Raw genomic sequence first — 13,674 nt, 5'->3', positions numbered from 1 at the left:
ATTGAAAAGCCATCATTTAAATAGGGAACTTCAGCTGTCAAAGTTCTCAACTTTGGCTGTTAAGGTGCTCTTTGGACAAAAAAACACAAAGGGACACTTAGACATTAGAAATTTATAACTTTTTTACTTGAACTAGAATTTTCGATCCTTTTAAATTATTGGAAAGCTAATTTGATAAACTTTTCAATGAAAATACTTTTAAAAACAAATTTACATTTCTCAAAAATGAAATTTTCATTTTACTCCCCTTTGCTCAATAAAAAGTTAAAAATAGGGATACTAAAAAATTTAGAGAAATATAGATTTAAGTCATCATAACCAACCAATTGAGATTCGCAAGATAAAAGAAAAAAAAATTATATTTTAGTGTCTCCTTGATTTTTACTTTAATTTTTTTCTTTTTCTCAATCTTGATTTGATGTAATTCTCAATTTTAAACTTCGACCTATAATCTTTATACAAATACTTCAAAGTAAATTAATAGCATATTAATTATTTATTATCATTAAAATATAAATTAAAATCCCTAAGTCCAATAAATATGATATTATTATTTTTATTATTATTTTGGTAAGATAATATAAAAAAAGTTATATAAGTAAATAAAAGAAATTAATTATTAATTTTGAATTAAATAATCTTTAATATAAACAACTTTCAGTGGTTAAATCATGTCATTATCATGACATAACATTAATTTTTAATCAATTCCCACTATATATATATATATATATATATATATATATATATATATATATATATATATATGCAAGAGAGAAAAAAAAAAAAAAACCAACAATCTAATAAAACATCAGCATCCAGAGGAAGCTTCAAACAGGATCGTGAAGAATCCCAAATCAACAACTTTTCAATTTGAAAAGACCCCATTCATTATAATTATGTTTTGCTGGAAATTTGCCCTCTGACTGCACATATTGGAGCATGCAAGCCTCATCTCTTTTAAGCAGTTAGCGGTTGCAATTTTTATTTCCATTTCGCTTGAAATTTACCAAAATTTATATAACTCACTGTAGACCCTTATTTTGTGATGAGTATGTGCATTGAGGCCGTGGGAAACCCGATGATGAAAAATTATATGACTGTAAGATGTAATTGGAGGCATGGAGCTGAATTATTAATTCCGTGGCATGATCTTGAAAAAAATAAAAATAATAATAAAATTTTGGGGAAATTAATTTAATTAAATTTAAATAAAATTTTATTTTGTTTAAATTTAATATGGGTAGTTCTTAAATGGATCTAATTAAGTTTAATTGGGCTCTATGAGCCTAAGAAAGCCTAGTTAGGAATTTTAAATGGGACCCATTTAATTATTTTCTAAAAATTAAAATAACAAAATATCTCTCTCCTCTTTGACCCCACTCTCTTCCTCACTCCCTATTGGTGCCTTCCATTTTTTCCTGTCTTCCTATTGGTTGAAACACCTCACCCATATCCCAGTCTTATTCGACTCGCAATCGCATTGTTTAAGTCATCTAAACTTTATCACCCTAAGACTCCAAATCCTACCACACCTCTTCCTCATTCCCTATTGGTGCCTTCCATTTTTTCTGTCTTCCTATTGGTTGAAACACCTCACCCATATCCCGTCTTATTCGACTCGCAATTGTAGTTGTTTAAGTCATCAAAACTTTATCATCCTAAGACTCCAATTCATATAACACGTCTCACCCAAAACACTATAAATACCCTACTAGAGAAGAGAAGAAGAGGATGATGGGAGGAAAGAGGAAGAGAAAATTCAGAGCTATAGGAAATTTAGAGATATTCAAGACTCTTTGAGTTCTTCCTTATTCTTCTTTTCTTCAAAAAGATTTTCATACAAGATTTCTAGAAGGTCAGTTTTTATTGTTTTCTTTTCAAGATCTATGCCACACAATATTTTAATTCTATGCTCTTTGTCTTCAATTTATTTTATATGTTCATATTGATCATGTAATCATGTTTAATTTGAGGGGATACACAACTCTGCACATGTTTAGTTTCTGTCTCTCGTATTTTTATTATTTTTCTTTATTTTCTGAATCTGTAAAAAATTTGTAAAAATTATATTCATATTCTACACAAAATTCCATTAATTTTAGGCTTAAGAATCACTAAAAAAGCTTTAATATTTTGTAAGTTATGGCTGTTTGAAGTTAGGGTTCCTGTAAAATCTGATTTGCAGGATATCCGATTTGTGGAGCCCATATCTCCCTTGTTCCTTAATATTTTTGTACAAATCTAGTGTCTAAAATTAACTTTAGAATCTTATGAATCTTTTTCAATTGGCTTTGCATTCATATCTGTTGTGGTTAATGAGTTATGAATTTTACAAAAAAGTAGTACGATTCTGTCACTTAGAAAAGTTACGATTTATGTAGACCATTCGGCTAGGGTTTTATTTGATTTATAAATTGTATGATCTTTTATGATATGTAGGCTATCTTCTGTAATTTTTTTTATGATTTTTAGACATGTGCAACTATTTTTAAAAAATCAGATTTCTTGCTACCGTTAATCTGCCAGAATTTAGAAATTCTATATTTATGCATGTTCTTGTATTTTCTTAGGTTTTAATTGATATTTGATCTATTTTTCTGTGTTCTTTTAATTCAAGAAGTGTTATGAAGTGTTTGGATCATGTTAGAAGACTTAGACTATTAGATAGTTGTAACTAATTAGGAGTCTTAACCCTTTAGGAGACCAGAGTTAGAATCCAATGTAAATTGTTATTAATATTTTCTTTATTTCTTTTATTTTCTTTAGTTTCTTTATTTTTTTATTACAAACAAAATTGGTAAGTAGCCCTAAGGTAAGTACCAAAGAGGGCATTTGCGTGGAGCTTATATGGAGCTAAACGGGAGTAAGCCAGGGATATCATTGCCATACTAGAAGAGAATACCCTTTTTTAAGGGTAGCTTGCCCAATGGCAACTGCATTTACCAACAGGTAAGTAGCTCTAAACTTCTCGAATAACCATTGGCATGAAATTGTAGTAATAATAGAACTTTTATTTGGTAAATTAAAATTAACTTTATTTTTAATTTAACTGACTTTTGCATGTAATTAATTTAAATAAATATTTTGTAAATTAAAATTAATCTTGTTTGTAAATTAAACTAACATTGGCATGTAAATAAATTTAATTTAATACTTGGTAATTGTAAAATAAAGTTGCATGTTAGAAATCTTTATTAGGTTGTGATTGTTTGGGCCTTATGTGATATTAGAATAAATTACACATGTGCATAATTAACTTAGTTTAATTATCCTTAGGGTAACTTGGTGAAAATTAATTAATTATGTTAAATAGAAACGTAGGGTTATTTGAAATTGAATTTGTTTGTGAATTAAATTCTCAATAATAAATTAATTTTAGTCATCTGGTAAATATCATTTAAATAATTAGCAACCCCATAGATAGGAATTACTTGTGCATGAAAATTGTGTGTAAACAACAATCCTTTTATGAATTACTTGCGTGTGTAGGATTAGAATTGCATTTTTAGGATAAAGTTTAATAAAGGAATAATAAACAAGACTTCTAGAAACATTAGTAGAGGACTGGCACTCGAATTAACGGGGTTAGACCAGGCGTAAGGGGTGCCTAACACCTTCCCCTTATGTACCCACTATCCCGAACCTAGACATTGGGCTATGGTAACGACGGTTGTGGAAACTCTGCAAGGAGTAAGTTGCCATCCATGACCCTCGGAAGAAACACTGAATATGTCCCGGTTATTATCCGGGTGGCGACTCCTGTCTATCTATGCCTTTGTGGCATAAATCCTTAGTACCGTGGTAGTGTTATGGGAAGACGGTGGTTTGATTCTATTAGGATTGTATGAAGTGCATGTCTAGGAAATGCTGTCTAAGGAGGTGGTACTTAAGTGAGACCATTGTGACTCCACCATCTTTCCTGGGCATTACCTGGTGCATTTTATATAATTCTAATGGATGATATTTCGCCTCACGCCCCACCCCTACACTCACATTATTAAAATCATCATTTTTTTTTTCATATGCAGAATGCATAAATGTCAAACATAAACATTTAGAGGGCAAAATTTATAAAAAAATATATTTGTGGATGGCTCACATTAAAATAAGATAAAATGAGATCTAATACCATATTAAGAAAATAAATTAGACCTGATTCTATCTCAAAAAAGATTTAAAAGAAAAAATTTACTCAAGTCTTATAAATAGCTCCATCGCCACTTTTATTGCATTATTTTATTGGTTATATGGTTATATATACATAAATTTATTTTTTTACAAATATTTAAATTGAAATTGAATTTATGTTATTCAAATCAACATCGAGAGAAAAGGCAATGTGCTTAGATTCAATTTCAACCTATGATGTATGACAATATTAATTAGATTCCTTTTCATTTCATTTTTTTTATAGAAGATCATAAATTGTTGAATTAATAATTTAGTTATCAAATTAGTCTGTTTCTGTAATGAATATAAAATATAAGTTTTGATAATTATTTTTTATTTAAAAAATATATAAGATGATAATTTCATAGTCCATGATGGATACCAATGCCATACATATATATGTCACTGTTATGTTTCCCTTCTTGCACTTTTCCTTGCGGACAAACATCAACTTCAGGAGAAATTATATTAGGCCATAAATATATTATTTTTAACTTTTTAACAATTACTAATTTATTTTTATTCATATTAAATTTCCATTAATTATATTTGATTTATATATTATAATGCATTTAATCTTAAGAATTTTTAAATTGATGAAATTAATAAAATAAAAAAAATAATGCTATTTGCTTGATTCATATGTGATAAAAAAAAAAAAAAAACCATGTGCACACGAGCATGTGTTCAAAGAATCAATTTCCTTCATAAAAAAGCAAAAAGAAAGAATCAATTTCCATTGCTTCTGGGTGGTTATTCAATGCTTCAAAATTAAAATGGCTGCCCTCTCTCCTCTTGGAGACGCTGTCTGCCCCATTCTGATGCTCAAGCAGATTCAGTATCCAAGAAAAAAAAAAAGGTCAGTTATTTGAACCTCCTGATAACGACCAGAGAAACATTATATGTTTGTTCATGGGTGGATTCAAGTTGTGATTCTTTTCGATTGGCGAGGATGATTGCAACTCAAATGAGATTTAGATTTTGGAATTAGGAAGCATCTTCTCACTTTGCTTCTCACAAATCCTTATTGAAAGAATCAATTTCCAGAGCAAAATGATCATAGGATAAAAAAATCAACAAATGGTATATCGCCCAGTTAAGAGCAGAGAATAGAAAAAGAGACCGGGGGAGAATAATGTTGAGCACTCGATTTAAACCGAGTTCAACGTAATTAAATTATTAAAATTAAATTAATAAAATTATTATAATTTAAAAATTAAATTAAAATAAATAAAAAATTAAATTTAATTGAATAATTTTATTTTAGTTGATTCAGATCGAACCGATCGATTTTTAAATTTTGATGAAATTTTTAAATTTAAATTTAATTTTTAAATTATTTGATTTAATTTTAACTTTAACTTAAATAAAATAATTATTGATCAACAAAATTAAATAATATATATATAAAATTATATATAATTCATAAATTTTTTATAAAAATAAATTATTTTAAAATTTAATAAAATAATTTGATTTAATTTAATTTATTTAATTTTTTAAAATTAAATTAAATTAAAATGATAAGAATTATTAAAATATAAAATTAAATTAAATTATTTTAAAAATTAAATTAAATTATTAAATCAAAATAATTTAAATCAATTTATCCGATTTAAATTAAATAACACTGGTATGGAAGGAGAAAATAGTGGACACCCTTGGGGAGAAAGAGCGTAATTCCACGGTGGTATAATAGTAATTCTATGAAATCATTAAGGTTATTTTTGAACTCACGGAAATTAAAACTGGCTGTCCGGTCATTCATAAAAAGCCAGTTTTCAAAAAACATTACTTTTGATATCTTTCTGAAGCCGGAGTTTCAAACACCTAAGTTTCAAGCTCAGTTTTTTCATTTCACCGAACACAAAAGGAATCTGATTTTTCTTTTAAAACTGCATTTTTTTTCCCTCCTCTACCGCAATGCCAAACGCGTCCTAACTCCCACTGTTCCCCGCCTCTTCCACCATGAAATTCCGACCAACCTCTGCACCCATTTCGCTCTCTCTTTTTCTCTTCCCGATAAATTACCGCTGTCGTTCGATATCAACAGCTAACCGGTTGGCGTGCTTATGGATTCTAGAAACATCCGACGGTGAATGAACTGAAATTTGCAGACAAACTGCCCTGTTGACTTCTGACTTCACTAATGGCATCCACTGGTTCAACGCCTACTGATCCTTCTTCTTCTGCACCCGAGGACACGGCAGCCAAAGCCGTCAACAAGCGATACGAAGGCTTGGTTGCGATTCGAACTAAGGCGATAAAGGGCAAAGGAGCATGGTACTGGGCACATTTAGAGCCTATTCTGATCAGAAACCCAGACACAAGTCTCCCCAAAGCTGTCAAACTCAAGTGTTCTTTATGCGACGCCGTCTTTTCAGCCTCAAACCCGTCGAGAACCGCCTCGGAGCATCTTAAACGAGGCACGTGCCCCAATTTCAACTCTGATTTGAGATCCAATTCGGTAGTTTCGCCTTTGCCGTCTCTTCCTTCTCATAATCATCGAAAGCGAAGCTCTCACATGGCTACCCCCTTAAATTCACTAGCTATAGTTGAGTCAACTCGTGTTTGTAACGAACTCGGTTCTCCTAATGCTGCGTTAAGTCAGCAGCAGCATCTGGTGTTATCTGGTGGTAAAGAGGATTTGGGGGCATTGGCAATGTTGGAAGACAGTATTAAGAAGCTTAAGAGCCCAAAAGCTTCACCTGGTCCTTCATTAAGCAAGGACCAGATTGATTCTGCTCTTGAATTGTTAGCTGATTGGTTCTATGAGGCTTGTGGGTCAGTATCATCTTCAAGCCTCGAGCACCCAAAGTTTCGAGCTTTCCTTCATCAAGTGGGCTTGCCTTCTTTGTCAAGGAGGGACTTGTCTGGTGCTAGGCTAGAGAACAGGTATCACGTGGCAAAGACTGAGGTGGAAGCTAGAATTAGAGACGCTATGTTCTTTCAAGTTGCTTGTGATGGCTGGAAGAAAAAGAATTGTTGTAGTGGAGAAGAGAATTTGATTAAGTTTAGCAATAATCTTCCAAATGGGACTAGTTTGTATCAAAAAGTTGTTTTAACTGGAGGATCGGTGTCTTCAAAGTATGCTGAAGAGATTATGTGGGAGGCAGTGATGAGCACATGTGGGAGTGCTTTACAGAGATGTGTAGGTATAGTTGCAGATAAGTACAAGTCAAAGGCATTGAGGAATTTGGAGATTCAATACCAATGGATGGTGAATCTCTCATGTCAGGTTCAGGGGTTACTTAGTTTGATCAAGGATTTCTTCAAGGAGCTTCAACTTTTCAGGACTGTCACTGAAAATTGCATGAAGCTTGCCAATTTTGTAAATAATAAATCTCAAGTTAGGATTACCTTCCAAAAATATAGGATGCAGGAGCTTGAATATGCTGGGTTGCTTCGAGTTCCTTCCAGTAAATGTGAATGTAAAAACGATTTTACGCATATTTATGCGATGCTGGAGGATATATTGAGCTGTGTCCGTGTGCTCCAGACAGTTGTCTTGGACGATTCATATAAGGTGATAAGTGTGGAGGATTCTGTTGCTAGGGAAATTGCTGGGATGATTCAAAGCGAGGGGTTTTGGAATGAATTGGAGGCAGTTTATTCACTAACAAAGCTCATCAGAAGGATGGCTCATGAGATTGAGGCGGAGCGGCCATTGATAGGGCAGTGCCTCCCTCTTTGGGAGGACTTGAAAGCAAAAGTGAAGGATTGGTCTGCCAGATTTAACATTGTTGATGAACACGTAGAGAAAATAGTAGAAAAGAGATTCAGAAAGAACTACCACCCAGCATGGTCTGCTGCATTTATACTTGACCCCCTTTACTTGATGAGGGACACGAGTGGAAAGTACCTTCCTCCATTCAAGTGCTTGACACATGAGCAGGAGAAGGATGTGGACAAGCTTATAACCCGACTGGTTTCCCGTGAAGAAGCTCATGTTGCCTTAATGGAACTTATGAAATGGAGATCAGAAGGGCTAGATCCACTGTATGCCCAGGCTGTTCAGGTTAAACAGAGGGACCCCTCGACTGGAAAGATGAAAATTGCACACCCGCAGGGCAGCAGGTTAGTGTGGGAAACTCGTCTGAGTGAATATAAAACATTAGGCAAGATTGCAGTCAGGCTTATCTTCCTCCATGCGACCTCTTGTGGGTTCAAATGCAGTAGGTCTTCCATGAAATGGGTTTGTATGCATAGGAGCTCAAGGGTGGGCCTCGAAAGGGCTCAAAAGATGATATTTATTGCAGCTCATGCTAAGCTTGAAAGAGGGGACTTCTTGAATGAAGAAGAAAAAGACGAAGAGCTTCTCCGTGTGGCAAGCTGTGAAGATGAAATGCTTGAGGCCTTTTCTGATGCACCATCAGTGTAATGTTTTTCCTTTTAACTCATGTAGAATTTTGAAACAGTAGGATTTATTGAATTCTTTTGCTCTATGAATTTTTTTTTTTTCATATTTACTTCTAGTTGAGGATGTGAGATGTATGGTTAGGATAATATATATTGGGAGGGAAACAAGTAATGTATCACCACACTGCATAGCTGCATGATTTGAATGAATCACTTATCTCTTCTCATGAATGAATTTAGATTTTATTTTTTTGGTGTAAATAATTGAAAGTTGAAACATTTTCCAGTTCTGCTGCTTATAAACATAAAAATAGTCCCTGAATGTAATTTTGCCAGTCATTTGAAATGTTCTCGTTTTATATTCCATATTCTGTTAAGAACTTTGCTTTATTAGGCTTCTGTATCTTTTTAATTATATATATATATATATATATACCTCTACAAATTGGTTGGTAATTCATTCTGAGTCTATGGCATGAATTGTTTTCCTTTCCTTCCCATTTTTTTAAAGTTTTTTTTTTTTTTTTGGTATAAAGGCCTTGTCCACTGGGAGACCTCTTTTGTATGAACTATCTGCATTTTTCCTGGTGAGTGGTGACAAATTGTAGGTATAAATTGATTCCCTTCTACAATACTTTACTTCAGTTGCTGCATGCAATTCATCTGCTAGAGTAGCGATTAGGGAGAGCAGCGTGTTGACAGTATTAGAATATTACTGAGCAAAAATTCGGCTGCTTATGTATTTTGAATTCAGAATCAATCAATTATCTTTTGAATTTTCTACAGCTTTCTATGAACTACGATGTGGAGTTTGGACCAATAGTTACTTATTTTTTTCTATTTCTCTATGTAACTATCTTACAGAACTGACATCAGAATTGGTGTCATCCAAACAAATTTAAACTTAAAATGGATTTTTGTTGGCCGGTATGGTGTGTAGCGTAAACACCTTGATTAATAACACCTTTTCTACCGAGGTTGGCTGGACTTATTAATCATCAGACAAGGTTCTATATGTTATTTTCAGAGATATGAATCCTTTAATGGCAATTATGCTCTGAAGGCTTGAAGCTGATGCTATTATGCATTACATGAGTGATTTTAAGTGGTCAGTAATTGATTACTCTCATATGCTTTTGTATGTTTATTATAAAAGGTTTTGTTAGAAAATTGAGAAAGAAAGAGGAGAAACATAAAAGCAATTAGGAAAGTAATGATGTAAAATATGTGAGCCTACTCTTGGAGCTATCAACTCGTTCAAGTATTATAGAGTTCCTTGAACTGTTATCTAGTGAAAGAGAACCTGCATTCTAGTGCTATTTTAACTGTCTATCTGATTTACTCATGACAAGATAACAATCAGTGGAATTTGGTCATATAACAGACTGATACTACCCAAACTTCGCAATTTATGGGCTATATTATTGCTCCTCTTAGTATCAGTTGTAATCTAACTTTCAAGTAAATTCCTTAGAAAATGTGATGAAATCATCAGAGGTTGCCACTTACCAGTTTTCTCAATCCAAATCAACCACTGATGACTTGTTAACTGCTTTACCACCTGAAGGGTCATAAATTTGTTCTTTACTTTGGACATATTCTGAGAAATTATATTTGCTATTTTCTAGTCCAGTTTTACTCATATCTTGGTTTCTACTTTGCAAATTGTAAATGAGACATCCAAAGACAATAGTTCTGATTGCTTTGTCTAAACCACTTATCACTTTAGTATGCTTCTCAATTTTACAATTTTTGTAAGGAGGCAGTTCTGTGGTCCAATTACATAGATCCTTAATGCATGAAATACTCATTCAACACAAAATGATAAGCTGATGGGTTATGCACTGGATTAGTGATCAAATCCTGATTAAGGGGAGACATATCTAAATATTCTTCGAGTTTCTTGTTATAAACACTACTCTGTTATACTTGTGGGGTGCTGTATTATGTTATATAGACCAGACAATATTGACTTTTTGGCGGTTTAGTCATGTCTTGATGTCTTGAGTTTTTAGAGGAATCGCTAAGTGCATCCCCATATGTATTGCTTGAATAAACTTGTGTGGCCTCTCCATATCTACATTACCAGTTCAAATTCCCAAGGATTAGATGTGAAAAAGTTGAAGGTTAAAAATTTGAGCTAAAACTCAGTTTTCTTGCTTTACTATTGTTTATTAACACTTCTCAAAGTCTTTTAGTTAATTTATTTTCCTCTTTAAGTTCTTAGGAAGAGCATCTCTAGATAATCTTGAATGATCAGGAATTCAATCAAACAATAGCATACCCCACCATAATGATACAGCATTAATACTGAAAATAAAATTACAACCATGGAATATATTAAAATATCTCATGTTGGGCTTTGCCTGTTCTTTGATTAAAGCTGGTGAGAAATGTATGCTTGGGCTGAAGTGGCTAGGATTGTATGACCAGTAGAATGAGAATATATTATCTTAAAAAAAACGTTGTTGCAACAGAAAAAAGAAAGTTGGCTTGAAATTTTGACAACTATTGTTTGCTGCAGGATAGGTTTTGTTTGAGCCAATTGGATTGGGTGGATGATGAGCCAGCTTTAGCCCTTGGAGGACCTCCTGGGTCAACCTTTGACGAGCCCAAGAATGAATCTGTGTTCTCAGAACAGCACTACCCACTGATGTAAATTGCCGTATCACCTGGATTCTCTGTTTATGAAAATGTCGAGCCCCACCATGAGGAGTGGTCCATCTCAGTGCTTTGGTTGTCAATTGTCTTGGTCAAAGAAAAGTGAACACTAATGGGCCTTCTTTCCTATCGTTTTGCTCTCCCTCTGCTTCTCTGTAATCAATTTGTTTATAATTTTTTTCCTAAGCTAGCTTAGATCTCATTATCTTCAGTAACTTGTCTCTTAACCATTCTTCCCACTCTCGTGACTCTTACTTTCAGGCTGGATCCTTGCAAACTTTTGATGTCAAGGTTGAAATTTTGAAGTTTTGTAGGGCTATCAGCTAGGGTCAGCACGATTGCTTAAAAAGTCTTGAGCAAAGGAGAAGCAAGGAGGGTTGTCGGCATGGAAGGCACAGGATGGCTGAAAGGGATACTGCAACAAACTTCAACTGATTTTATAGGTAATACATTTCAGCGTATGTTGTTGACTACAACTCAGGAAGTAGGTACTAGTAATTTCAATGTTTTTGTTACTTAATAAGTCATCTTTGTGACACGAAAATTTAGTTTACTTTCAAGCAGTACTGTATATGTGCACACCAGAGACCTTTTCATTTATCTACTCTACGTCTGGACAATTTTCTGCTATAAGATCAAATTATAATAAATCTATATTTATGTTGGCTGAAGGATTTGTGCAGGTTCTCAACTTTGCTTATGACACAACATATGGAAGATTGTGGCGAAGATACACAGGCAGGCTTGCACTTTCCATGTGTTTGCTAGTGGAATTCCGGAAATGCTGTCGCAGGCGGGTAAGTCTTCTAATCCATGACACATGTTGTGCACAATCAATTTATGTGAGAGTAATACAAGTGAGAGACAGAGAGAGATGGAAAATCCAGAGTGCAGGTCACAATGGCTTATGGAGAGTGGAGACTTTGGTTCTTTCTCATTTTCTACTTCTGGCAAAACAACGCATCGGTTTTGTAATATTATCTAACATCATGTTAGACCTTTAGATGGCAATCTCAACAGACTTAAAAATTATGCCGTAATCTTCTTTGAAAATATACAAGACCAGAAAACAGATTGAATTTTGGACCACCTCTCTCTCTCTCTCTCTATCTCTCATGTGCATGGGCTTAGATTTAACCTTCACATTTATGGCAGTGAAAAGATGTGTGCCCGCATCTAAAATGTAATGTGATAATTGAATTCTTACCTTTTCTATTTGAGCAAAGTCAGCAAGTGATTGAATATATTGCTAATTTTACCTATGGTTTTGTGTTTGGTAGTGAATTTGGTGGAGAGACACAGGACCCTGTCGGCAAAGCTGACTGCTTACCAACTAGAAAGGAAAGTTTTCTTACTCGTATGGTATGGATTTAATTGTTTGCTCCACTCATGTTCTTGCTAAAGGGGACGAGGTATAATGATTAATACAGGACCGCACTTTTCTTTCTACAAGAATCTTCGCACTTTCAATGCTATCTCATGATTAACCTTTTTTTTTTTAATCTTTTTTCTTTCCACTTATACAAGTCTTGATTGTTTTCGAATTCGAAGCCCATATTTGAATGATGATGTTGAAATGGATTAGTATTATTCATTGCTTGTGGCCCTTCTTTTTGGTGCACTGTTGGTAATTTATGAGGTAACAAGAAAGATATATCTTTTTTCCCTTATCATGTATCACATTCCATTCATCATGTACTCATAGATTACCATATAAAAGAAATTGAATAGCAACATAAAGAAAAAATAGCGTGAAACTGATTAACCATATCATATTTATGGTTGGCATGATTTTACTCTGTGAGCTGTTTGGTTTTTTTTTTTTTAGTTGATATAGTTGATAACTGTTGCTGGTAATATGTAAAATGAGTGATAATGGTGTATAACTGATTTATATTAAGTGTTTAGTAAATTATATATAACTGTTATTATTGATATGTAAAATAACTAATAAGGGTTTGTAACTGATTTATATTAAGTGTTTAATAAATTACGTATAACCATTGTTGTTGATAAATAAAATAACTGGTAAGGGTATATTTTGTAATTTATTTTATTATTAAAATATAAAATTATTAATATATTATATTATAATATTTTTTTATTATTAAAATAGAAAAATGAAAAAAGTAAAAAAATGTAATTTAATAATTTAAGAAAAAATAAAAAAAATAGATATTACAAAGAAAGGGAAATTAGAGTGATAAATTAAAAATAGCAAGAATGAATTCTAATAGTATTAAATAAATTATTTCATCTTTTACCGTTATGAAAATTTTGTAAAACTTGATGAATAAAAGAATTTATTTATTTATTTATTTATTTAAGAGTTATTCAAAGAGCGTGATTGTTAATATTCTTATAATGTTATTGTTTTTGAGAGAAAAACAAAAAAAGAATTGTGTTTGAGTAATTTTGTCCAAAAAAAAAGGTGTTGCAATTTATGGACAGCTCTACAAAAAGAGCTAATAGAAAACATAG

General features: G+C 32.7%; 1 protein-coding gene across 8 annotated transcripts; it reads left to right on the top strand.

The window, feature by feature from the left end:
- The first annotated feature begins 5,958 nt into the window (after positions 1-5,958).
- On the top strand, positions 5,959-12,799 carry LOC110669680 (uncharacterized). Of its 8 annotated transcripts, none has more exons than XM_058132682.1 (6): positions 5,959-8,250; positions 8,350-8,548; positions 9,069-9,119; positions 11,057-11,636; positions 11,866-11,990; positions 12,474-12,799. In XM_058132682.1, the coding sequence occupies exons 1-4, from the start codon at positions 6,323-6,325 to the stop codon at positions 11,189-11,191; spliced, it is 2,313 nt and encodes a 770-aa protein (XP_057988665.1). In that variant the 5' UTR covers positions 5,959-6,322; the 3' UTR covers positions 11,192-11,636; positions 11,866-11,990; positions 12,474-12,799. The 8 variants fall into 8 exon arrangements, with proteins under 8 accessions (XP_057988665.1, XP_021687133.2, XP_057988661.1 ...); XM_021831441.2 differs by having other exon boundaries at positions 5,960-8,548; positions 11,057-11,348; positions 11,455-11,636; XM_058132678.1 differs by having other exon boundaries at positions 5,960-8,548; positions 11,877-11,990.
- The last annotated feature ends 875 nt before the right edge of the window (positions 12,800-13,674 follow it).

Source organism: Hevea brasiliensis, chromosome 13 (genome assembly GCF_030052815.1).
Source record: "Hevea brasiliensis isolate MT/VB/25A 57/8 chromosome 13, ASM3005281v1, whole genome shotgun sequence".
Classification (NCBI taxonomy): Eukaryota; Viridiplantae; Streptophyta; class Magnoliopsida; order Malpighiales; family Euphorbiaceae; genus Hevea; species Hevea brasiliensis.
The sequence above is the reverse complement of the archived record's forward strand: the minus strand, read 5'-3'. Positions and strand labels throughout refer to the sequence as shown.